Here is a 26,733-nt window from a genome sequence, read left to right on the forward strand (position 1 = left end):
GAATTATAGATTCATGCAAAAACATGAATTAATTTCAAAATCACAATGCTGAATCAAGGAAGCTAGGCAAGAGAGAGCTAGAGAATGCAGCTATAAAAAAATGTTTTTTAAGCTATTCAAAACTATATAGACTATCTTAAGATAAAAGTGAACACACTAAGGATTAATTTAATGACATTATATATTAAAATATTCCTGTTTGGGATAATTTGAGAACAATTTTCAGATTTTGAATTTGATAATACTATGAGTTTATACTTAATATTTCTTGGTCAAAATACACTGTCAATATAAGTATATATACATACTTCTACATTCATAGTAAATAGATTTTCATTTCTCTCAATTTTTCTTTTTTTTTCTTTCAGATTCGTGCAGTGGCTCATAAATATATTTTCTATAAATCCTCATATAATGGAAGTAGCTCAAAATGAGAATACTGAGGAACAGTAGCATCAGGAGAAAGACGAAAGCTGCAACCATGTAACCATTTGGCCTGAAATAAGAAAAGAAAAGTCATTAGAAGTTGTTGCTCATTTTGGTTGTTAATTTAGTCAAATATTCTTTGAATGCCTAGCTGCTATGCCATTGTTCTCTGTTAGTGATGAATAAGATTTATAGGACATCTTGTCTCTCTCACGGTGTTTTCCTCTTAGTGTTTGAGGCTGACCAGAGAGGAAGATAGGTCATGTGATTGATGGACATGATGAGAGAAGGAGGCTATGGGAGCCAGGTGTCAGGGAGGCCTTCCAATGGAGGTGCCTTTTGAACTGAGATAGGTGAGAGTTAGCTAGATACGACAAGGATTAGGAGTATTAATATGAGTTAGATAAAAATGTTAGAGAGTGGAGAAGGAGACTAAGGGTGGACATAATATTTTAGGCTAGGGGAGATGCATTACAAAGGCGTGGAAGCATCAAAAGACCTTAAGATCAGCCCCAGACATTCTGCAGCTAAAGCTAGCTCAGTGTGACTGGAATTTAGGCGCTAATGCTCAGTGATTAGGGATGAGGAACCATAGGTTGTTCAAGGTGCAAAAGACAGCTTTTATCAAGTTACAGAGGGTGGATTTTGGTATAAAGGCAAGAGGGAGTTTCAGACATGTGATACAGCATTCTTATTTTCGAAGGATGATTCTGATTGTAGTGTGAAGAATAGATGAGTGGGATGCATGAATACGGAGGGAGAAAACCATTTATGAGGTTTTTATAATAACCAATTATGGTGAGAGTTTTAATTGATTACTGGCTGTAAAAATGGGGAGAAATGGATAGGTTTAAAGTATATTTAGAAGTTAGACTGAGTGATCTTGGTGATTAAGATGTGAGGTTTGAGAAATGTGTTAGAATAAAGGTTATCTCCTAAATTTGGGGATGAGGTAACTCTGAGGATGGTAGCACTATTTATTGACAGGAAATTCACAGGTAAGAACACTTTAGAGGGTATTTGTGAAAATGGTTGGCTTACTTTTGGGCATATTGAATTTGAAGTACAAGAGGGTCAGCCAGGTGTGTGTGTGTGTGTGTGTGTGTTGTACACTTAATAGATGCTACTTTCAGCTGGGATCCAGACCTCTTTCCTTTTCACCTCATGAGTCTTCCATCAGAGTAGATTTATTTCTTAAGCCAAACACTGTGCTGTTTTCTACTTTGTGTCCTGGAACCTGACTTTAGTTTTTAGTTCCCTTTTAAATCATAATTATTTGTTTGCCATTTTACACTTTTCCCAGGTCCCCAGCCTCGTTAGCCTGACCTTCCTCCTCTGTGGATACGAGCTTAATCTAGCTCCAGTGAATCATTTCCTTCTTAGAAATTAATTAGCTAATTTAATAAATGATCTGATATATGCCACGTACTGTGCTGGGTTCTGGTAAAACAATAATGGGTAAAAACAGACCTAGTCTTTACCCTTAGAGAGCTTACATTTTAGTGGGGACATAACATTTAATCAGATAATGAGAAAATAAATATAAAATTGAATTTCTAATAAAAACAAAGTAGGAGAGGTAATGCAATGAAAGCTTACTATAGTAGGATTTCAACCTGGTGAATTGGTCAAGAAATGCCCCCACGAGGAAAAGATAATTATTCTAAACTTTGAAGAATTAAATGGAAGTGGATTTGGTAAAGTTAAGTAGGTAAGGAGGGGAAGGAAGAGATCCGAGATAGAGAAAATAGCATGTGCAGAGCTCCTGCTGTAGAACAGAGTATGGAGAAGGCTGGGGATTGAAAGAAGGCTGGTAAGTCTGGAGCTGAGCAAATGAAGGGAATATGATGCAAGATGAGATTGGAGCAGTAGGTAGCAGCTAGGTCAGAAAAGGTTTTGTAGGTCATGTTAAGAAGTCCTCATTTTAAGGAAAGAAACTTGAAAGTTTTAAGCTATCACCATTACAACGAAAAGAATAAAATACTTAGGCATATATCTACCTAAAGAAACAAATGACCTATATATAGAAAACTATAAAACACTAGTGAAAGAAATCAAAGAGGACACAAATAGATGGAGAAATATACCATGTTCATGGGTTGGAAGAATCAGTGAACATGAGTATACTACCCAAAGCAATCTATAGATTCAGTGCAATCCCTATCACACTACCAACAGTATTTTTCACAGAGCTAGAACAAATAATTTCACAATTTGTGTGGAAATAAAAAAAAAACCTCGAACAGCCAAAGCCATCTTGAGAAAGAAGAGTGGAACTGGAGGAATCAACCTGCCTGACTTCAGGCTATACTACAAAGCCACAGTCATTAAGACAGTATGGTACTGGCCCAAAAACAGAAATATAGATCAATGGAACAAAATAGAAAGCCCGGAGATAAATCCATGCACCTATGGACACCTTATCTTCGACAAAGGAGGCAAGAATATACAATGGATTAAAGACAATCTATTTAACAAGTGGTGCTGGGAAAACTGGTCAACCACTTGTAAAAGAATGAAACTAGAACACTTTCTACCCACTCCAGTGTTCTTGCCTGGAGAATCCCAGGGATGGGGGAGCCTGGTGGGCTGCCGTCTATGGGGTCGCACAGAGTCGGACACGACTGAAGCGACTTAGCAGCAGCAGCAGCAGCAGAACACTTTCTAACACCATACACAAAAATAAATTCAAAATGGATTAAAGATCTAAATGTAAGACCAGAAACTATAAAATTCCTAGAGGAGAAAAACACTCTCCGACATAAATCACAGCAGGATCCTCTATGACCCACCTCCCAGAATATTGGAAATAAAAGCAAAAATAAACAAATGGGACCTAATTAAACTTAAAAGCTTTTGCACAACAAAGGAAACTATAAGCAAGGTGAAAGACAGCCTTCAGAATGGGAGAAAATAATAGCAAATGAAGCAACTGACAAAGAATTAATCTCAAAACTATACAAGCAACTTATGCAGCTCAATTCCAGAAAAATAAACTATCCAATCAAAACATGGGCCAAAGAACTAAACAGACATTTCTCCAAAGAAGACATACAGATGGTTAACAAACACATGAAAAGATGCTCAACATTACTCATTATCAGAGAAATGCAAATCAAATCCACAATGAGGTACCATTTCACACCAGTCAGAATGGCTGCTATCCAAAAGTCTACAAGCAATAAATGCTGGAGAGGGTTTGGAGAAAAGGGAACTCTCTTACACTGTTGGTGGGAATTCAAACTAGTACAGCCACTATGGAGAACAGTGTGGAGATTCCTTAAAAAACTGGAAATAGAACTGCCTTATGACCCAGCAATCCCACTGCTGGGCATACACACCGAGGAAACCAGAATTGAAAGAGACACATGTACCCCAATGTTCACTGCAGCTCTGTTTATAATAGCCAGGACATGGAAGCAACCTAGATGTCCATCAGCAGATGAATGGATAAGAAAGCTGTGGTACATATACACAATGGAATATTATTCAGCCATTAAAAAGAATACATTTGAATCAGTTCTAATGAGGTGGATGAAACTGGAGCCTATTATACAAAGTGAAGTAAGCCAGAAAGAAAAACATCAATACAGTATACTAATGCATACATATGGAATTTAGAAAGATGGTAACAATAACCCTATATGCGAGACAGCAAAAGAGACACAGATGTATAGAACAGTCTTTTGGAGTCTGTGGGAGAGGGCGAGGGTGGGATGATTTGGGAGAATGGCATTGAAACATGTATATTATCATATGTGAAACGAATTGCCAGTCCAGGTTCGATGCATGAGACAGGGTGCTCTGGGCTGGTGCACTGGGATGACCCAGAGGTATTGGATGGGGAGGGGGGTGAGAGGAGTGTTCAGGATAGGGAACACATGTACACCCGTAGCAGATTCATGTCAATGTATGGCAAAACCACTAGAATATTGTAAAGTAATTAGCCTCCAATTAAAATAAATAAATTTATATTAAAAAAGTTTTAAGCTACTAAAATTAGCATTAGGAATCTACTGCAATAATTCAGATCAGAGATAATAGTAACTTGAATTAGAGAGGAGTAGTGGTGATGGGTTTGGTAAGAAGTGGATTCATTTAAGGGCAATTTAAGAAGTTAAATGAATGATAGTCAGTGACTAGATGAGCTGGAGGAGAGAGAGAGATATGAGTGTGAACCTAGGTTTTGTGTTTTTCAGTTTTGACTCTTAGGTGTCTGGTTGTGCAGTTGGTTCTGCTATTTCCTGAGAGAGGGGACACTGGAAAAATAGGGATGCCATATTGTTCAATTCCAGAGTGCAGCGTTCACATTATAGCCTCTGTGAATGAATTCTCTGGGAACTGTGCAATGATGACCTGTAGAGCCGAATGCAATTACCTTGATGAGTTAGTTTTAGAGTAAGACAAATAATGGGGTAACGGAATGGGTGATAAGATCATGAGTTCATTTTTGGACATGTGCAGTCTGACCAGTCTTTGAGATATCCAAGGGAAGAGGTTAAGTAGACAGTGGAATATATGGCCCTGGGTGGGGTTAGAGATATGGTTTGGGAGTTGTGTATTTATAGACGCTAATAGAAATCATGGGTATGGATGAGCTTGCCAGAGTGAGAAGCTGAGGAAACCAGGACTGAGCCCTCCCTAAGGAAGGTCAGCATTTAATGGCTGGTGATACAGGTTGTGGGTTAAGGCTCTTTACGAAAAAGAAAGAGAATGGCTACAGGAGGCTAGGAAAACCTATAGAGCTATATGGCAGACAAAGGCAAAGTCAACTCTAATGAATGCTCAAATATAATGTGGACTGAGCAGTGTCTGTCAGATTTAGTGCAGGCCAGTTCCAGTTCAAGCTGGTGACTAAGGAAGCCCCTGAACTTATATCCTCCCACAGACATACCTGTCCTGCAGCTATGTGTAGAACAATTCTCTCCAAAAGAAAACCAGAAATTCACCGAGCAATGCCTACACATTGGGTGAATAAGAAAAACCCACCCACATAAAAACAGGTAGGGAGAGACTGAGGCACCATCTCACCCAAAACCCCATCCTAGAAAAGCAATATACAATGGAGAGGGAGCTCACAACTCTTAACTTCTCCCTAAGAGGTTTGGATCTAATATCCAGTACCTCAACTTTTAAAACTTCCACCTGAGGGACGGGACCCCCCCAAACACCTAGCTTTGAAAGCCAACTGGGCTTCACCCATGAAATCCACGAGGATAGAGCAAACAAATGCACTCCTGAGAACTCTCGGTAGCTAGCCCCCTCTCTCATTATCCATCACTCCCTCTCCACCCCAGCACAGAACCAGCAGACTGAAATGCTCATTTCCCAATCTTTCCACGAAAGAGTTGTTGTTCAGTTGCTAAGTTGTGTCCAACTCTTTGAGACTCCATGGACTGCAGCAGGCCAGGCCTCCCTGTCCCTCACCATCTCCTGGAGTTCACCCAAGTTCATAGCCGTTGAATTAGTGATGCTATCCAATCATTTCAGCTTCTGCTGCCCTCTTCTCCTTTTGCCTTCAGTCCTTCCCAGCATCAGGATCTTTTTCAATGGGCTAGTTGCTTATCCTAGAAGCTGCCATCTGAGGGCTAGGCTCCTAATATAACATTAATCTAGGGGCCTCCCCAGAGACTGGGGAAGCTAGCAGGTGCCCTCTTGCTGCCTCTCCCCAGGTCACCTGAAATGATAATATCTCTGCAATGATGCTGTGCATTCTTCTGATGCCCCAGCTTCCATGGCTGTTCCTCAGGGGGACACACCACTTGATCACCTGGCTCTGGTAGGCAGCAGAACTTAAGTTCACTAGTCCCATAGGACTGTGTCAGAGAAACTATTCTTAACTGGTTATTCTCTCAGGGCTCAGCACAGAGGGAAGAGAAAGCAAGGCCCATCTCCCAATCTTTTTCTAAAAGTAATACACTTGCATACTTTGAAAGCTGCTGCTTGTGGGTCCAGCTTCCAGCCAGTCTGCATCTAGGTTCTGACTGAGATCCTCTCTCTGGGACAGTGACAGGTCTTGGTACACCCTCAACTACTGGGGAATGCTAAGAACTAAGAAGGCAGCTTGGGCAGTCACAAGGGTTTAAAGGACAATAACTAGGGCTGAGGCAAACAGTAAGTTCCATCTCCTACATAAGACCACTCCTTCTTGCCTGGGAGAAGTGGCTGTTTTATCTATTGCATAGAAACTAACACAGAAAAATCAAGGGAAATGAACAAACAGAGAAATAATTTCCAAACAAAAGTACAAGATAAAAACTTCAGAAGCAGACCTTCATGAAATGGAGATAGGTAATTTACCTGATAAAGAGTTCAAAATAATGGTCATGAAGGTGCTCACTGAGATCAGGAGAACAATGCATGAGCAAGTGAGAATTTCAATAGAGATAGAATATGTAAAAAAGTGCCCAACAGATTTAATGCAGGTCAAAGGTATTTTAATGAGAAGTAATGGGTGGAGTGATAAGATAGAAAGCAGGCTGGATGGGTTAGCAAAATAGGGATGAAATATAGGGAAATGGGGCTTCCCAGGTGGTGCTAGTGGTAAAGAACCCACACGACAGTGCAGGAGACATAAGGGACTTCAGGTTCAATCCCCGAGTCCGGAAGATCACCTGGAGTAGGAAATGGCAACCCAGTATTCTTGCCTGGAGAATCCCATGGACAGAGGAACCTGGAGGGCTACAAGTTGGACAAGACTGAGCACATCAGTGTTACTTCAGTGTCGAAGTAGTTGTTACAGAGAGTGGAGAGTGGAAACTTTGGTTGACCAGAGAAAGAAAGGTTTCCAGGTAGTGTTGGCGATTTATATAAAGTTGGTGATCAATTTGCCCTGTTGTGTATCTTTCTTTACTTGGCTCATCAGATGTCACTGCAAAGAAAGCAGGTAGTCTGGGGCTTGTCAAGAGGGGGTGCCACATTCTAGAAAGATAAGAGAGTTCTGCTGCTGCTGCTGCTGCTGCTGCTAAGTCGCTTCAGTCGTGTCCAACTCTGCGCGACCCCATAGATGACAGCCCACCAGGCTCCCCCGTCCCTGGGATTCTCCAGGCAAGAACACTGGAGTGGGTTGCCATTTCCTTCTCCAATGCAGGAAAGTGAAAAGTGAAAGTGAAGTTGCTCAGTTGTGTCCGACTCTTCGAGACCCCATGGACTGCAGCCCACCAGGTTCCTCTCTCCATGGGATTTTCCAGGCAAGAATACTGGAGTGGGGTGCCATTGCCTTCTAGAAAGTAGTTATTAAAACAGTAGGCCTTGTCTGAAATGTAAGAAAATAGGAAATAAAAAGGAAGAGGTTAGAAGTAGAGGTGAAGGGACTTCCCTGGTGGTCCAGTAGCTAAGACTCCATGCTCCCAATGCAGGGGTTCTGGGTTCTATCTCTGGTCAGGGAACTAGATCCCATGTGCCACAACTAAGAGTTTGCAGGCTGCAACTAAAGATTTTGCATCCTGCAACCAAAAAAAAAAAAAAGATACTGCATGCCTTCATTAAAAGAAAAAAAAATTTAGAGGTTAAGGTCCCAATGAAGATGAAGAAGAGTTGTAGTGGGTGTAGCTGAATTAGCAAACTGGGAATGTCTGAGAATAAGATGTCTGAATTGATGCTTTAGTAAGCAGAGAAGTTATGATAGTATTGATCATGCCTAAGACATAACATTGGGAGAGGATGGCCAAAGTACAGTGCAGGAGGGGGCATCGAGGATTAGGGAAGGCCACAGTGGGGGGTGCTTGCCCTAGAGGTGAACACAGGATAGCATTGAATGAAGGGGAGTTTGGAGAGGGTGCTGCGGTGAGGACAGAGAAAGGACAGGGGTACAGCAGGTGCCAGGAACCTCAAAGGATAAGTGTTTAAAATTTTGTTTTCTGTTTTTCAAAAGAATCATGATCTGCGAGTAGTGATGGTGCTCTGTGGCACAGACAGAGCTCAGAGGACAGGACTTAGGTGAATTTGCTGGTTAAACGGTGGCAACTCCAAAGGACACAGTGGAAAACTTGAGGTGGTTGAGAACTGGGCCAGAAAGCAAAGAAACAGTAGATCTTTGCCTCCTACAAACTGATCTCCAGTTGCTGGTTTGCTCATGAAAAGGGCTCTCTTACCACCAGCTAACCTCTGCAGGGCTCAGGCATGACAGACTGAACTGCAGTCACTAAACTAAAGGACTATCCCTGTGTTGCACCATATTCTCTGGTTTCTGAAATCCAGCTCCTGAGAGGTGAGCTGGGCAAATAGGTGAAATCCCTTAGTAGGTGAGATCTCCTTTTACTCTTTCCTCTCCTCCCTAACTCATCAAATCCCTCCCCGTTCTGTTGGTGGATACTTGCATGGACATATGTTCTTAATATTCATCTAAAGCAAACATACAGATCTAACGAGAAAGAGCAGTTGCTGCCAAAAGGCTATACATGTTTCCCAAAGTTACTTATTCTTAGAAACAGGCATGACTTATCTCATGTGCAGATTATTCATACCATTAACCTCCCATTAAGGAGGTTAAGGAGTCAGTAATATTTAAAATAGGGCCATAAGTAGTTTGTTTATGGTCCACTCTTGTTTAATGTTTTCCAAAACAAAAAACAAAAACATAGGACAGAGAAACAGAATCATCTGCACTCCCAACTTTTGTGTTAAGACATTTTATTCTGCTCTCGAAGGAGACTAAGGCTGAGTCCCGGGAAATGCTTTTCCTACCAGTTTCCTGTGTGCATGGGAATGATGACTGGTGGTCAAGGGCTGACCCAGAGTCAGCAGGGGCACAGCCACTGCCTCCTTCCTGTCCCTACTGCTGCAGTCTACCGTGTACCCTTAGGTGGAGTTGAAAGTCACTTTTGATTGGGAAGACAATGGCTGTTGAGGAGGATGAGCATAAGGAGACCTGAGGTGCAGTAACAATTCTCAGGAATTCATTCCTGCTTTATCCTTGGTATAACAGATACATACAACCTTTAGGATGTCACATATAGGACAGAAGTATAAAGGTCCCAGGAAAAGAGACGAGAGCTGTGTTTCCTTTTCTGTATCTTTTACAACTTCCCAAATTAAAGCCTATTTAGGCACCTGTCATTACCTGGGAATCACTCCAAAGGTCTCTATTGCAAATATAGTGGTTAGGTTACAGAAACTGCAATAAAGAAAAATATTAAAGATTAGATTAAATACAATATATAAAAGACTCTGGCCCATCTCTATGGTAACCAAATCAGGTATAATCTTAGTTAAGGTGTCATTTTCTTTTTTATTTTTTGTTTCAAGATAGTTAGCAATTTTATTACTACCAAAGAAATTTTAATCAAACTGAGTATTGCCTTCCATTTTACAGAGAAAAATCTCCACTGTAATGAATGGGAATTATGAATGAAATATATTTTAATGTATATTCCTTTCTTTGTTCTGTTGATAATTTCACTGCAAAATCACAGTGGGTAGACTCATGTGGAAGCATTAATAAGCATTTTGTTCCCTTCAGTGGACAACTTCACTAATTTCATTAGTTTTATTTTATTTTTTTGCATTTTTTAAAAATTGAAGTACAGTATAGTTGATTTACAAAGTTGTGTTAATTTCAAGTGTAAAGCAAGGTGATTCAGTTATACATTTATCTATTCTTTTTCAGATTCTTTTCCCTTATAAGTTATTATAAAATATTGAGTATAGTTCCCTCTGCTAAATGATAGATCCTTGTTGTTTATCTATATTATATACAGTAGTCTCTATACGCTAACCCAACCTTCTAATTTATCCCTCCCATCTTTTTTCCCTTTGGAAACCATAAATTTGCTTTCTATGTCTGTGAGTCTATTTCTGTTTTGTGAATAAATTCATTTTTGTCCTTTTTTAGGACATACAATATCCACATATAAGTGATATTATACGATATTTGTCTCTGTCTTGCTTATTTCACTTAGTATGGTAATCTCTAGGTCCATCCATGTTGCTGCAAATGGCATTATTTCCTTCATGTTTGTGGCTGAGTAATATTCCGCTGTGTGTTTGTGTGTTTGTGTATAAAACATCTTCTTTATCCATTCACCTGTTGATAGACATTTAGGTGGCTTCTATGTCCTGGCTATTGTAAATAGTGATGCAGTGAACATTGAAGTGCATGTAACTTTTCAGATTATAGTTTCCTCCAGAAATATGCCCAGGAGTGGGATCCCTTGATCATATGGTAGCTCTATATTTAGTTTTTTAAGAAACCTCCATACTGTTCTCCATAGTGGCTGTACCAATTTACATATCTACAACAGTGTAGGAGGGTTCCCTTTTCTCCACATCCTTTCTGTGAAAGTGAAAGTCGCTCAGTTGTGTCTGACTCTCTGTGAGCCCATGGACTATATATAGTCCATGAAATTCTCCAGGCCAGAATACTGGAGTGGGTAGCCATTCCCTTTTCCAAGGGATCTTCCCAACCCAGGGATCAAACCCAGGTCTCCCACATTGCAGACGGATTCTTTACCGGCTGAGCCACCAGGGAAGCCCTAGCATTTATTATCTGTAGACTTTTTGGTAATGGCCATTCTGATGGATGTAAGGTGATACTTCACTGTAGTTTTGATTTGCATTTCTATGATAATTGTCAATGTTGGATATTTTTTTCATGTACCTTTTGGTCATCTCTGTGTGGAGAAATGTGTGTTTAGATCTTTGGCCCATTTTTTTGATTGGGTTATTTATTTATTTTTTTTATATTGAGCTATATGAGCTGTTTTGTAAATTTGTGAAATTAATCACTTGTCAGCAGAATTGTTTGCAGATATTTTCTCCCAGTCCATAGGTTGTCTTTTCATTTTGTCTATGGTTTGTTTTCCTGTGCAAAAGCTTTTAAGTTTAACTAGGCCCCATTTGCTTATTTTTGTTTTTATTTTTATTACTCTAGGGGACGATCCAAAAAGATACTGCTGTGATTTATGTCAGAGTGTTCTGCCTGTGTTTTCATCTGTGAGCTTTATAGTATCCAATCTTACATTTAGGCTTTTAATCCATTTTGAATTTAATTTTATATGTGGTGTTAAACAATGTCCTAATTTTATTCTTCTACATGGAGCAGTTCAATTTTCCCAGTATCACTTATTGAAGAGTGGTACTTTTTTCCAATGTATATTTTTGCCACCTTTGTCATAGAGTAATTGACCATAGATGTGTGGGTTTACTTCTGTCTTTCTATCCTGTCCCATTGACCTATATTTCTATTTTTGTGCCAAACTGTTTTGATAACTGAAGCTTCATAGTGTAGTCTGAAGTCAAGGATCCTGATTCCTCCAGCTCCATTTTTCTTTCTTAGGATTACTTTGATTACTTGAGGTCTTTTGTGTTTTCATAGAAATTTTAAGATTTTTTTGGTTCTAGTTCTGTGAAAAATACAATTGGTAATTTGAAAATGATTGTTTTGAATCTGTAGGTTGCTTCGGGTAGTATTATCATTTTGGCAGTATTGATCCTTCCAATCCGAGAACATGGTATATCTTTCTAGTTGTATCATCTTCAGTTTCTTTAATCAGCATCTTATAGTTTTCAGAGTACAAGTCTTTTGTCTCCTTAGGTTTATCCCTAGGTATTTTATCTCTCATAATTTAGCATATTTCTTGGAATGAGACAGTATATAACTAAATAAACATTAATAATATATGATTTCATCTATCTTCATGTGGGAGAAGAGAGAGGAAAAGAACTTAATTTTATTGAGTCCTTGCTATGTGCCCAGCAAAATTAGAGATTTTTACCCAGATACATCATTTAATCCTCAGACTAAAGACAGGTTTTACTGACTTACTTTACAGATAAATAAACTTAAAAAGACTGCTATTTGCTTAAGACTAGATAGTTACTAGTGACAAAATTTGGACTCAAACCAAAGTAGACTCTCTAGCATAATGTTCTCAAGGTTTCCAGTGACAAGATATCCTTCTTTTTATGGCCAGATAATATTCTATTCTGGGGCTTCCCTGGTGGCTCAGTGGGTAAAGCATCTGCCTACATTGCGGGAGACCTGGGTTCGATCCCTGGGTCAGGAAGATCCCCTGGAGAAGGAAATGGCAAACCACTCCAGTACCCTTGTCTGGAAAATCCCATGGACTGAGAAGCCTGGTAGGCTACAGTCAATGGGGTCGCAAAGAGTCAGACATGACTGAGCGACTTTCCCTTCCATATACCACATTTTCTATAACAATTCATCCACCCTTGGACACTTACATTTGTTCCATATCTTGGCAATTGTAAATAATGCTGCAGTGAACATTTAGTTCAGTTAAGTTCAGTTGCTCAGTCATGTCCAGCTCTTTGCAACCCCATGGACTGCAGCACGCCAGGCTTCCCTGGCCATCATCAACTCCTGGAGCTTGCTCAGACTCATGTCCATCAAGTCAGTGATGCCATCCAACCATTTCATTCCCTATTGTCCCTTTCTCCTTCTGCCTTCAACCTTTCCCAGCATTAGGGTCTTTTCCAATGAGTCAGTGTTTTAACATCAGGTGGCCAAAGTATTGGAGCTTCAGCTTCAGCATCAGTCCTTCTGATGAATATTCAGGACTGATTTCCTTTATGATGGACTGGTTAGCTATCCTTGTAGTCCAAGGGACTTTCAAGAGTCTTCCCCAACACCACAGTTCTTTATGGTCCAACTCTCACATCTATACATGACTACTGGAAAAAACCATAGCTTTGACTAGACAGATCTTTGTCAGTAAAGTAATGTCTCTGCTTTTTAATATGCTATCTAGGTTGGTCATAGCTTTTCTTCTAAGGAACAAGCATCTTTTAATTTTATGGCTGCAGTCACCATCTGCAGTGATTTGGTAGCTCCCCAAAACAGTCTCTCACTCTTTCCATTATTTCCCTATTTGCCATGAAGTGATGGGACCAAATGCCATGATCTTAGTTTTCTGAATGTTGAGTTTTAAGCCAACTTTTTCACTCTCCTCTTTCATTTTCATCAAGAGGCTCTTTAGTTACTCTTTGCTTTCTGCCATAAGGGTGGTATCATATGCATATCCAAGCTTATTGATATTTCTCCTGGCAATCTTCATTCCAGCTTGTGCTTCCTCCAGCACAGCATTTCTCATGATGTACTCTGCATATCAGTTAAATAAGCAGGGTGACAATATACAACCTTCAGGTACTCCTTTCACAATTTGGAACCAGTCTGTTGTGCCATGTCCAGTTCTAACTGTTGCTTCTTGACCTGCATACAGTTTTCTCAGGAGGCAGGTCAGGTAGTCTGGTATTCCCATCTCTTTCAGAATTTTCCACAGTTTGTTGAGATCTAAATAGTCAAATGCTTTGGCATAGTCAATGAAGCAGAAGTAAATATTTTTCTGGAACTCTCTTGCTTTTTCTGTGATCCAATGGATGTTAACAATTTGATCTCTGGTTCCTCTGCCTTTTCTAAATCCAGCTTGAACATCTGGAAGTTCACGGTTCACGTATTGTTGCAGCCTAGCTTGGAGAATTTTGAGTGTTACCTTGATAGTATGTGAATGAGTGAAATTGTGTGGTAGTTTGAACATTCTTTGGCATTACTCTTCTTTGGGATTGAAATGAAACATGATATTTTCCAGTCCTGGCCACTGCTGAGTTTTCCAAATTTGCTGGCATATTGAGTGCAGCACTTTCACAGCATCAGTTTTTAGGATTTGAAATAGCTCAGCTGAAATTTCATCACCTCCACTAGCTTTGTTCACAGTGAACATGGGGGTGCATATATCTTTTCAAGTTGGTGTTTTTGTTTACTTTAGATAGTACAGAGGAATGGAATAGTTGAATCATATGGTAGATTCTATTTAATATTTTCAGAAACCTCCATAACTGTTTTCCATAATGGCTACATAAATTTACATTCCCACCTACAGTGCACAAGGGTTTCCTTTTCTTTACATGCTCATCGACATTTACCTCTTATCTTTTTGGTAACAGTCATTCCAACAGGTGTGAGGTGATATATCACTGTGGTTTTGATTTGTATTTCTCTGATAATTAATCATATTGTAGACCCTTTCATGTACTTGTTGGCCATCTGTGTATCTTCTTGGCAAAAATGTATAGTTAGTTCCATTTTAAAATTGGATTGTTTTTCCTTTTTGATATTGAGTTATATGAGTTCTTTATATATTTTGATATTAACCCCTTATCAGATACATAATTTGCAAATATTTTCTCTCATACTGTAGGTTGCCTTTTCATTTTATTGTGGGTTTCCTTTGCTGGGCAGAAGCTTTTTAGTTTGAGGTAGTTTCACTTATTTTTTATTTTGTTGGTGTCAAATAAAAAAATACTGCAAAGACTCACACGTAGGAGCTTACCATCTATATTTATTTCTAGGAGTTTTATGGTTTTAGGGCTGTCAGTGTTCCATTTGCAGTTAATTTTTGTGTATGGTGTTAGATAGTGGTCTAATATCATTCTTTCACAGGTCTAATGTTCCCAACATTGTTTTTGAAGAGATTGTCCTTTCCCCCACTGTATATTCTTGGTTACTTTGTCATAAATTAAGTGCCTGAATATGTGTGAGTTTATTTCTGGAGACTTCTGTTTTATCCCATTGATCCATGTGTCTTTTTATATGTATATCATACTGTTTTGATTATTGCTTTGCAATATAGTTCGAAATCAGGGAGTATGATGCTTCCAGCTTTGTTGTTCTTTCTCAAGACTGCTTTGGCTTTGGGGGATCTTTTGCGGTTGCATACAAATTTTAGGATAGTTTGTTCTATTTCTGTGAAAAACATCATTGGAATTTTGATAGGGGTTGCTTTGAATCTGTAGATTGGTTGGGTAATATGGAACTTTTTCTTCTTCTTCATTTTTTCTTTTTTTTGAAGAGCTTTCCACTCAGCTCCTTTTCTCTTAACCCTCAGTTCCTTTACTGTGGGTATGTCTTAAAAGCTCTTTTCTTCTAGTATGTCAGTTAACTTATTCACTGTGGAAGATGCCCACATTTGTATTTTCAAAACTCTTTACCATCAGCTATTCTCTCCAACTCTAGTCCTAAAGCATCTGTCTATCAATGTGGGAGACCTAGGTTTGATCCCTGGGTTGGGAAGTTTCCCTGGAGAAGGAAATGGCAACCCACTCCAGTACTCTTGCCTAGAAAATCCCATGGACGGAGGAGCCTGGTGCAGGCTACTGTCCATGGGGTTGCAAAGAATCGGACACGACTGAGCAATTTCACTTCACTTCATTTCAGGACATCTTCACTCAGATATTTCATTGTCCTCTCACATGCAAAGTCAGAACTCTTATCTCATTATTTCCTGCAAAGCAAAACCATCTCATTATCTACTGTGGTCAAAGAAAATACCATAATTTTTAATCACCTAGTCTAGAAAACTTGAAACCATATAAATTCCTTCTTTTCGTTCATTTGGCACATTAGATCAATATAATATCTCTTTCCCTGATAACTATTTATTAGACTTTTTCCTTTCCATTCTTACTGGCAACACAGCTTCCTTTGATCCCTGTCTTGTTAATTCCATTTCTCTCATTTATCTATAATTTATTTTCTGTTCATAGGATTCTTTCTTCTCGGGCTAATTTTCCTAGAACTACTCTCTCATCACAATACTCCTCTAGTAAAGATACTAAAGAGGCTCTCTAAGACATGGTTTGAAATTGACTTCAACTTTATGAATTGCCTTGGATTAATTTCCATCCGTTGTTTTTTACCTTCCTCATGCAAAGTATTGCGTTGGCCATATGAACGAACTTTTTGGCCAACCCAAAATTTTCCACCTTCTTTCACGAGCCATATACAGTATGTTAATGTCCAGCTCAATTGCATCATTAGTGTGATTTCTTTCATTTGAAGGGTCTGTCTCAGTTCTCTGACAATATAAATTCTTAATATTTCCTGTCCTCTGGGAAATTTTCTCCTGATGCTCAATATTGATTTTTCCCATCTCTGAATTATTATTGTGCTTATCAATAATATAAATGGTTATATTTGAAAAATATGTGTTTGCTCTGACTTAACCTCCTTCGGTCTTATGTGTACCCTCCACTCTTCCTTCCCCAACCAGTTTAATTGCAAGTATCTTGAAGGCTGAGATTATTCTCATGCTCTATTTTGCATCTATCATAGCAATGAAACGTAGTAAAGTACTCAGAATGTTAACTGTGAATAGATTATGTTGAACATGAAATCCTATCTCTTACTGCCACAGAACGTTTAACATGATTGCTCCAAAGTGAAAAAGCAAATATGACTGAATACTTCAGTGATATTGTGGGTTCAGTTTCAAACCACCAGAATAAAGTCAACACTGCAATAAAGCGAGTCACACCAAGTTTTTGGTTTCCCGGTGCATATAAAAGTTACGTTTACACTATACCGTAGTCTATTAAGTGTGCAGTAGCATTATGTCTAAAAAAAGAATGTACTTATCTTAATTAAAAATACTTTATTTCTCAAAAATGCTAACCATCATCAGAGCCTTCAATAAATCATAATCTTTTTGTTGGTGGGGGTTTAAAATATTGCAGGCATTACTAAAATGTGACCCAGAGACATGAAGTGAGCAAATACTCTTGGACAAATGGCACTGATAAACCTCACTGACCAAGGGTTGCTACAAACCTTCAATGCAGTATCTTTGAAGTACAATAAAGCAAAGCATAATAAAATGAGGTATGCCTGTAACTGGATAGCTGGGTGATATAAAATTAAATCAAGAAAATAAAAGTGCAATTTTTAGAAACTAACAGTGGAAAGAGTGGCTGACTATTTTTCTGGGCTCCAAAATCACTGTGGATGGTGATTGCAGCCATGAAATTAAAAGACACTTGCTCCTTGGAAGGAAAGTCATAACCAACCTAGACAGCATATTAAAAATCAGAGACATTACTTTGCTGACAAAGATCTGTCTAGTCAAGGCTATGGTTTTTCCAGTGGTCATGTATGGATGTGAGAGTTGGACTATAAAGAAAGCTGAGCACTGAAGAATTGATGCTTTTGAACTGTGGTGTTGGAGAAGACTCTTGAGAGTCCCTTGGACTGCAAGGAGATCCAACCAGTCCATTCTGAAGGAGATCAGTCCTGGGTGTTCATTGGAGGGACTGATGTTGAAGATGAAACTCCAATACTTTGGCCACCTGATGCGGAAAGCTGACTCATTGGAAAAGACCCTGATGCTGGGAAAGATTGAGGGAGGGAGAAGAAGGGGACGACAGAGGATGAGATAGTTGGATGGCATCACCGTCTCAATGGACATGGGTTTGGGTGAACTCCAGGAGCTGGTGATGGACAGGGAGGCCTGGCATACTGTGGTTCATGGGGTCACAAAGAGTCAGACACAACTGAGCGACTGAACTGAACTGAATGCTAAAACTATTATCATGGAACATATATATTCACCTATAGTTTGGATCCAGGATCTTCACACGAAACACATATATTCCAGAATGGTCCAAGGGCCAAACCAAATGGTTATGGTTAGACTTGTTGATGATCTCATATGGTTGAGTTAAATCTCCTGGTTTTCCAATAGCATAAGAAAAACAATGCTTATAGTTCTGAATAGAAAACAAAAAACTTAAGGTCATTATCTGAATTTTATAAACAAAATTATATTCCCATATGTTTATTTTGGAAAATTATTTAAAGATATAATAATTATTCCCATCTCTTCTATCATTTTAGTGCTGTATATTAATAGTATTTTTAGAGGCTATCTTGGGTTAAAGTCTGATTAAAAGTGAAGCTTAGTGAAAGCAAGTACTTTATTTGCAAACAATAATAAATGAGGTTGTTGAGAATCTGTAAGTATTTTATTTCCCTAAATCTAAAAAGTACAAAGTTCTTCATGGATACTTAATGTAGGGACAGATACAATTTTGATTATAAGGTATGGATACAATAGTAGTTAAATTGATAGCTTTCCATGAATGATGTCAGATTTGTGATCACCAAAGAAGATTTAGCCTTGGGACCAGGGACCAGGCTTGGTCACTCAAGAGCTTTTGTGTAGCAGAGTTTTGCTAAAGTAAAAGGTAAAGCATCTGTCTAGAATGTGGGAGACCCGGGTTTGAGCCCTGGGTTGGGAAGATCCCCTGGAGAAGGAAATGGCAATCCACCCCAGTATTATTGCCTGGCAATCCACCCAGTATTATAAATGGAAAATCCCATGGACAGAGGAGCCTGGTAGGCTACAGTCTATGGGGTCACAAAGAGTCGGACACGACTGAGCGATTTTACTTTTTTCACTAAAGTAAAAAAAAGGACAGAGAAAGCTTCTGACATAAACATTAGAAGGGGGACAGAAAATGCCCCACTAGCTAGTCTTATGAAGGCCTTATATACTTTAACCAGACCCACTCCCATAACAATACATCTTAAATTAACAAGATTAGAACAATAGAAAGGTCTTACCAGACTGACTCCCCCAACATACATATTAATATAACAAGATTAGTCAGAAGGTTCTTGCTAATAAGGAGAAATATGTCCTCGAACAGGATACATTGTTATTATATAATCATTAATACAGAGCTTAAGGAAAAACATACCCTTGAGCAAGATGAGTTTTGTAGTGTTATTATTAGCTGTGGGCTTAAAAAAATAAGTGACTAAGACTAAGGAATGTAGGGAAAAAAAAGTTTGTCCCTTTTCTCCTCCTGGAGAGCCCTGGACTCGTTCCTTGAGGGCCCTGTACTTCTTATGACCTACTTAAGAATCAGCTCTCTCAAAATCTTCCCCTAGGAGTTTTATTTATTCCCATTTACCACTACTGTCTCTCCGTGGGTCTCAAGATACAAACTGGAAAGGATATTTGTTTATCTCTTGTTCCCCTTTTTAAAAGCACAGACACTATATTTTTTTAAAGTCACTTTATTAAAGCTATGCTTAGAAAATAAAACCCTAAAATAATACATGGCATTTCTTCTGGATACTTGTAGATCCTGTATGCTTTTACACCCTACTTAAAGTGTTGCTCATCTCTTCGTCATGCAGTCTCACTGTGGCTGAATTCTTTCTATAGCTTTTGAATGAGTAACTCCCACTTGATTTATTCAAGTGGTAATTATTTCTTGGGCTTTTCTTCATATTATTCCTACATTTTGACAATTTTCAATATGCAGATATTGTGTACTTTCTTAACTCTACTTGGTTTTGATGATAATCAGTAACAGTTCATATAGTCCCTGGCCTCATCAATTACTATTCATTTGTAGCCAAGGACTGCTTGGATTACTATAGAGTCATGTCCAGAAACTCAGCTCACATCCTGAGTTATTAAGTATGTAGCTAGCCATTCATAATCCACATTCTCCCTTTCCTTCTCAAACTCTAACGTTAACTTGGAAGAACCTGTGAAAATGCCACCTTTGTTTGTGAGCCCTTCAGATTTTCTCTTGAGAAATTACAGTCTGTAAGCTACTTCCCAGGTCTTTATACAAATGTCTTTCATCCTTACAGAATCAGGACTATGCAGTAACTAGTACAGCTCTAAGAACTGGAAGGTTATTTCATTTCAGGTATATGTTTCAGGAAGACAGTACCTCTGATTGCCATGTTGAATAAATACATAGTGACACTCTTTAGTAAGCATAGCCTTACTCACTAGGACATAACTAGTCTTTGCAGGTACCTGCCTTGGAGAACGGAGAAGGCAATGGCACCCCACTCCAGTACTCTTGCCTGGAAAATCCCATGGATGGAGGAGCCTGGTAGGCTTCAGTCCATGGGGTCGCGAAGAGTTGGACATGACTGGGCGACTTCACTTTGACTTTTCACTTTCATGCATTGGAGAAGGAAATGGCAACCCACTCCAGTGTTCTTGCGTGGAGAATTCCAGGGATGGGGGAGCCTGGTGGGCTGCTGTCTGTGCGGTCGCAGAGTCGGACACGACTGAAGCGACTTAGCAGCAGCAGCAGCAGCCTTCTATTATATTCAAACTCCAGACTGAATCCATCCTTTCAGTGGTGAGATTTTTATTTCTCATACGGTAGAATTGAACACTTAAGGCCTGGTCTGGGCACTTCAGAATTCTTTATAGAATGTAAGCCACTATTTCAATGTTTCTAGAATGTGGTCCCCAGATCAGCATCACTTGGGAACTTGTTAGAAATACAAATTTGGGGGCTTAGCCCCAGATCTGATGAATCAGAAACTTTGGAGGTAGGACCTGGAGATCTGTTTTAGCAAGTCCTCTAGGAGATTCTGACGTCACCTCTACGTAATTCTAAAATTTGAGAAGTACCGCACTGTACTGGGGCTTCCCTGGTGGCTCAGTGGTAAAGAATCTGCCTGCCAATGCAGGAAACACCAGTTCAGTCCCTGGGTTGGGAAGATCCCTTGGAGAAGGAAATGGCAACCCACTGGGAAGTCCCATGGACAGAGGAGCCTGGTGGGCTACAGTCCATGGGATTGCAAAAGAGTCAGACACAACTTAGCAACTAAATAACAACAATACTGTATCGTACTGATTGAGGTGAGCTACTTGAATGCTAGTTATCAGGTAGCTCATTGCTTCCTAGGACTATGTTATTTTATCATATCTTATAACATTTGGGTGCCCTTTGTGGGATTTTGAGCCAGAGTGTTACCTACACCTATCCTCAACCCCAGATTCTTGGATGCCCTTCAGTAAGAAGTTAGAAGGGTAAGTTTTGTTTTTAACTGATTCCATTACTAGTTTAATTCCTTATGATTTTTAAATAGCTGAATAATACTCCTTATAATAAGTAGATGACCTATAATTAATTAATTGGCATCACAAATACATACTGAGCACCTGTAATGGGTCAGATGCTAGTGAAAACAACAAGCAAAATTCCCTTCCCTTATGGAGCCTATATCTTAGTTGGGGAGTCAGATAATGTATAAGATAAATAAGTAGGCTATGTAATATATCAGGGAGTTATAAATGCTAATGCCATTTAAGAAAATAGGGGAGGGAGATAGGAACTGTCATGGGGTGATGTTTAAATTTTTCAGTGGAGTGGCCAGGGAAATCTTCATTGACTAGTTGACTTTTAAGTAAAGACCTGAAGGAAGGTATTAGCTAGTCATGATGGGGGTCGGCAGGGGATGCGATACAGGAAGTCCCGTTGGCTTTGTCATAACTCTAAGTGATATCAGAACCATTGCCTGGTTTTTGAGCAGAAGAGTGGCATGTTCTGATTTATGTTTTAGCCGCATCATGCTTGGTGCTATGTTGTGAACAGATTCATGGTGGGCAAGGCTGCAGCAGAGAGACCAGTTAGGATGCTGTGATTATATCCCAGATGGTTGGTGATGGTGGCTTGAAATAGGGTGGTGACCAAATCTGAATACATTTTGGAGAAAGAGCCAACAAGATTTACTGAAGGACCAAACGTGGACCACAAGATGACACGCAGAGGCTTTTATCCTGACCAAACTGGGAGGATGGAATTTCTACTAACTGAGGTAGAGAAGAATACTGGAGGGGCTCGTCTGGAGGGTGGATATCAGAAGCTCAGTTTCTGACATGTTAAATTTGAAGCGCTATCAGTTTTCTCTCTTGCTGGAATATTCCCAGCAGTAATATGTGGTTATGTCTCTCAACTATTAAAAGAAGATTTTTTTTCTTCACCCATTGCTCTCCAGCTACTACACTGTTTCTCTTCTTTACTACAAAACTCCTTTGCAGAGATATCTGTTCTTGCTGCTTTGAACTTTTTTTCCCTTGCTAATTAAACCTACTTCAGTAAGGTTTTGTCTCTCACTATCCTACCAAAACTCATCCTGTCAAGGTTATCTCTATGTTACTGAAGTAAATAATCATTTTTTTCAGTCCTCATCAGAGTTGACCTATTTTAGTAGTGAATTTAGCACAGTTGATCCCTCCCTCCATCTGAGGAGACTTGATTAACTGGAAGTCCAGAACACCATATTTGCCTGGACTTTCTCTTGCTTCTTGGATTATCCCTTTTTTACCTCCTTTTTGTGCATGTGTGCTAAGTTGCTTCTGCTGTGTCTGACTCTGTGCAACCCTATGCACTGTAGCCCACCAGGCTCCTCTGTCCATGGGATTCTCCGGGCAAGAATGCTGGAGTGGGTTGCCATGCCCTTCTCCAGGGCATCTTCCTGACCCAAAGATGGAACCCATGTCTCTTATGTCTGCTGCATTGGCGGGTGGGTTCTTCACCACTAGCGCCACCTGGGAAGCCCTTTACCTTCTGTACCACTCCTCATGTACTCCATCTCTAAATATTGAAATGATCCAAGATTTAGTCCTTTTCTTTTTTTATCTATATCAGGGGTTCCTAACCTCATAGTGAGTGTGAATAAATATGTAAATATAGATTTTAAAATATAAATAAAGTTGTGAAAGTGAAGTCGCTCAGTTGTGTCCAGCTCTTTGCGACCCCATGGACTGTAGCCTACCAGGCTTCTCCGTCAAGGGATTTTCCAGGCAAGAATACTGGAGTGGGTTGCCATTTCCTTCTCCAGGAGATCTTCCTGACTTAGGGATTGAACCCAGGTCTCCCACATTGTAGGCAGCTGCTTTACCATTTGAGCCACCAGGGAAGTACAAATAAATAAAAATTGTATCTTATTTTATTTTTATATGGACCCCTTTGGCAATCTAGTGAAGCCTACAACTACTGTTGTGTGAGGCCCCTCTCACAATAATGTTTTTAAAAGCATAATGTAACACAGGTTGCATTACAAAGGAAACTAGTTATAAGGAATTATAGCTGTCAAAATATTAAAAACAAACAAAAATATTAAAAACAATAGGGCAAGATATTTCATGTTTTAAAATATGTGCTTCTCTATATAAAATTAGATAAAAGGGTCTTGCACCAGATTTAATAACTACAATAATTTTCTTGGTGAAGTAGGAAGCAAGTTCATTATGTAAGAATGAGGATGGGGAAAGAGTTGCTGGAGACTTAAAGAGAGAGGAGAAAGCCTGCAATAGCTATTTGTGAGAGGGGGAGAAGGAACAAGCTGAAGAAATACAGTAATATTTGCTGGGCAGTATTGTGGGACCATTTTAATCACGAAATGAAAGTGAAACAAGTCAGCGAGGGTTTGTTTTTCTCTGACCACAGTCAGGTGCTAAGGTGGATACTTGAATTTAACCAGGGATGTGATTAGCTATAGAAATATAAAGAAGTGAGGGGAGCAAAGGAATTGAGGGTACATATTAATAGAGTGATATGATTATTGACTGTGGAATTTAAAATAAAAAGGAAAAGAGAACTGGGGGTGCGGTGAGGGTGGTAGGACCAGTGAGTTGAAGGTTACATTGAGTTGGAAGAACTGTTCAAAGGATTGTTGGAGTAAAGCTCCTAGAATCATGTTACTGGGAAGACAGGGAGTAATGGGTGGAAAATGGATGGTGTGGACTTGGGAATATAGAGGGAAATACACATTGTTCATCTCTGTCTGGACATGTGTAGATTCTGCTGGAGAAGCAAAAATAATATTCTTATTGTAGGGTTTACATTTTAAAGGCTGAAGTATCTTCTATGTCACATGTTATTCATGAGATATGATTTGATTTGCCAACTAAAATAATTGCAATTTAGGAAGATTCAATTGAAAAAAATTGAAAACAGTATGGTAATTGGTATTCAGAAAAGATCTTTTAGTTATATAAGAATTGAAATGTCAGGCATTCTTTAGAAAGATTCAGTCTCAGTGCTTTAACATGTGTTTCAGATATTTAATAGTCTGCAGATAGATTTTCAGAAGAGAAAATTAAAACAAAATTGTTAGTAATGCAGAGCAACAGAAGATCAAACAGAATTAAGATGAAACATTTTAGAAAAGAATAGAAAAACTGGATTTGATTTACAAAATCAAACTTAAACCCAAAGTATTTTCTTTAAGCACTTATTAATACTAAACTGCCAAGTTAGTTACTGTAAATAAATAATTTACAAGATAATGTTTTTCTTACCTCAGGTCCCCAGACTTCTTCTAATGGGAGGTGCTTGTTAAGCTCAATCATTGAATTCCACGTTTGAGCTTCATTCAAACAACCGCTCTGTCAAAAGATTTTATATACACAGAAAGATTATATATATATGTTTTGCATGTCAATTTATTTCTAAGTATTTAATTAGTGCCATTGGAAATTATACATCTAATTTTTAATTATTTAAATGTTTGCTGATATGTAGAAAAAATGGACTTTTGTATATTGATCTTGTACAGAGACAACTTCTTAAACTCAGTTGTTAATTTTAATTAGTTCAGATGAACAATCATATTATCTGTGAATATGACAGTTTTATTTCTTCCTTTCCAACCCTTTTAGTTTTATTGCTTATATTTTACCTTATGATAAACATCTAGAACAATGTTGTATAGAAATGGTTAAAACAGGCCTCCTTGTGTCATTCCTGATTTCAGAAGGAAGACTTTCACATTTTTACCATTAAGTATGATGTTTTATGGGCTTCCCAGGTAGCTCAGCTGGTCAAGAATCTGACTACAATGCAGGAGACCCTGGTTCAATTCCTGGGTCAGGAAGTCCCCCTAGAGAAGGGATAGGGTACCCACTCCAGTTTCTTGGACTTCCCTGGTGGCTCACAGAGTAAAGAATCCACCTGCAATGCAGGAGACCTGGGTTCAATCCCTGGGTTGGAAAGATCCCCTGGAGGAGGGCATAGCAACCCACTCAAGTATTCTTGCCTGGAGAATCTGCAAGGATGGAGGAATCTGGTGGGCTACAGTCCATGGGGTTGCAAAGAGTTGGACACTACTGAGCAACTAAGCACAGCAGCATGATGTTTTACACGGGTTTTCTTTGTATCCACATTTTATTAGCTGAAAGAAGTACCATTCATTTATAATTTTATAAGATTTATTTTTAAGTAGTGTCATATATGGATGATACACGTTTAATAAATTTTATTAAACGTTCGTTTGGCCGTGCTGGGTCTTTGTTGCTGCATGGTCTTGTCTCTAGTCGTGGCGAGTGTGGCGAGTGTGGCAACTGCTCGCTGGTTGCAGTGCACAGGCTTCTCCTTGCAGTGGCTTCTCTTGCTGCAGAGCATGGGCTCTAGGCGGCATGGGCTTCAGCAGTGGTGGCATGTGGCCTCAGTAGTTGCGACTCCTGGGCTCTAGAGTACAGGCTCAATAGTTGTGGCTCACGGGCTTAGTTGCTCTGTGGTACGTGGGATTCTCCCAGATCAGGGATCAAAAACCCATGTCTCCTGCATTGGCAGGTGGACTCCTTGCCACCATGGAAGTCAATACATTTTTAATCAAATGACTTTCCATCAACTGTTGTAATAATTGTGTTTTTTTTCTTTATCCTGTTAATATACTGGATTACTTTGACTGCCAAGTGATATTCTCAAGTCTTAATTTATGAAATAAAGAAAGCTTGGCATTATTTTTTAATAAGTTGCTGTATTTGATATGCTAGTATTTTGTTCAGGTGATTTGTATCTATGGTCATGAACGAGATTAGCTCATAATTCTCTTCTTTTAAGGCCCTCATCAAGTCCCTCTGGATTTACAAAATGAATTGAAAGTGCTTCCTCCCACCTCAGTACTCTAAAAGAGTGTTTATAAAGCACACATAGGTTGGCTATTCTGATTTGCTATTCTCAGTTATACAGTATGATCTTTCAATGAAGTGAAGTGAAGTGGCTCAGTCGTGTCCGACTCTTTGTGACCCCATGGACTGTAGCCTACCAGGCTCCTTTGTCTCTGGGATTCTCCAAGCAGGAATACTGGAGTGGGTTGCCATTTCCTTCTCCAGGAGATCTTCCCAACCCAGGGATCGAACCTGGGTCTCCCGCACTGGAGGCAGGCGCTTTAACCACTGAGCTACCAGGGAAGTCTAAGAAGCTTCACATATTTTTTCTTGGGTGGGGAGATGTTTTATTGAATTATTAGTATTGGTTTTGCTCCTTTGCTTTGGTTCTCTTTTCCAGGAATTCCATTTACCCATCGATCGAATCTTCTTTGCCTATCCTCAATATTTGTCACTTTCTCTCAAAGCATTTCTATTTCATTCTTCATTTCTTTTTTACTTAAATTTCTTTCCTCTTTTAATTTCATGTATTTTTAAAGACTTATCTGTTGTTCAGTTTCATGTTTTAAATGCTATTTCCATTTATTCAGAATTTTAGGTTTGAAATTATTTTCTTTCAGTAGCTTAAAATATTTTTGTTCAAAGACTTCTGGCTTTTATTGTTTCTATTGAGAAACAATAGCTTTAAACCTTACAGTTTCTTTTTTGAAGGTAATTTTTCTTTTTTGCTCTACTTTAAAGATTTTTCCCTTTGCTTTTGATTTTAGAAATTTTACTGTGGTGTTTCTAGACGCAGATTACTTTTTCTATGCTTTGATGTCTTTCATCAGTTTTGGAAAATGTTGCTTCTCAG

At 39.0% G+C, this 26,733-nt stretch overlaps 1 protein-coding gene and 1 non-coding gene across 2 annotated transcripts in view; both read right to left on the reverse strand.

The window, feature by feature from the left end:
- Positions 1-342: 342 nt before the first annotated feature.
- Positions 343-26,733, reverse strand: part of CATSPERE (catsper channel auxiliary subunit epsilon) — a 147,554-nt gene continuing 121,163 nt past the window's right edge. Inside the window, exons 19-22 of the mRNA XM_068985726.1 lie at positions 24,291-24,377; positions 17,768-17,925; positions 9,488-9,541; positions 343-496 (exon numbers count right to left, since the gene is read on the reverse strand). Coding sequence (XP_068841827.1) covers positions 343-496; positions 9,488-9,541; positions 17,768-17,925; positions 24,291-24,377 — 453 coding nt within the window. The remainder of the gene's footprint in view (positions 497-9,487; positions 9,542-17,767; positions 17,926-24,290; positions 24,378-26,733) is intronic.
- On the reverse strand, positions 26,112-26,183 carry TRNAW-CCA (transfer RNA tryptophan (anticodon CCA)). The gene has a single exon. It is a non-coding gene; the product is annotated as a tRNA-Trp (tRNA).

Source organism: Capricornis sumatraensis, chromosome 14, assembly GCF_032405125.1.
Source record: "Capricornis sumatraensis isolate serow.1 chromosome 14, serow.2, whole genome shotgun sequence".
Classification (NCBI taxonomy): domain Eukaryota; kingdom Metazoa; phylum Chordata; class Mammalia; order Artiodactyla; family Bovidae; genus Capricornis; species Capricornis sumatraensis.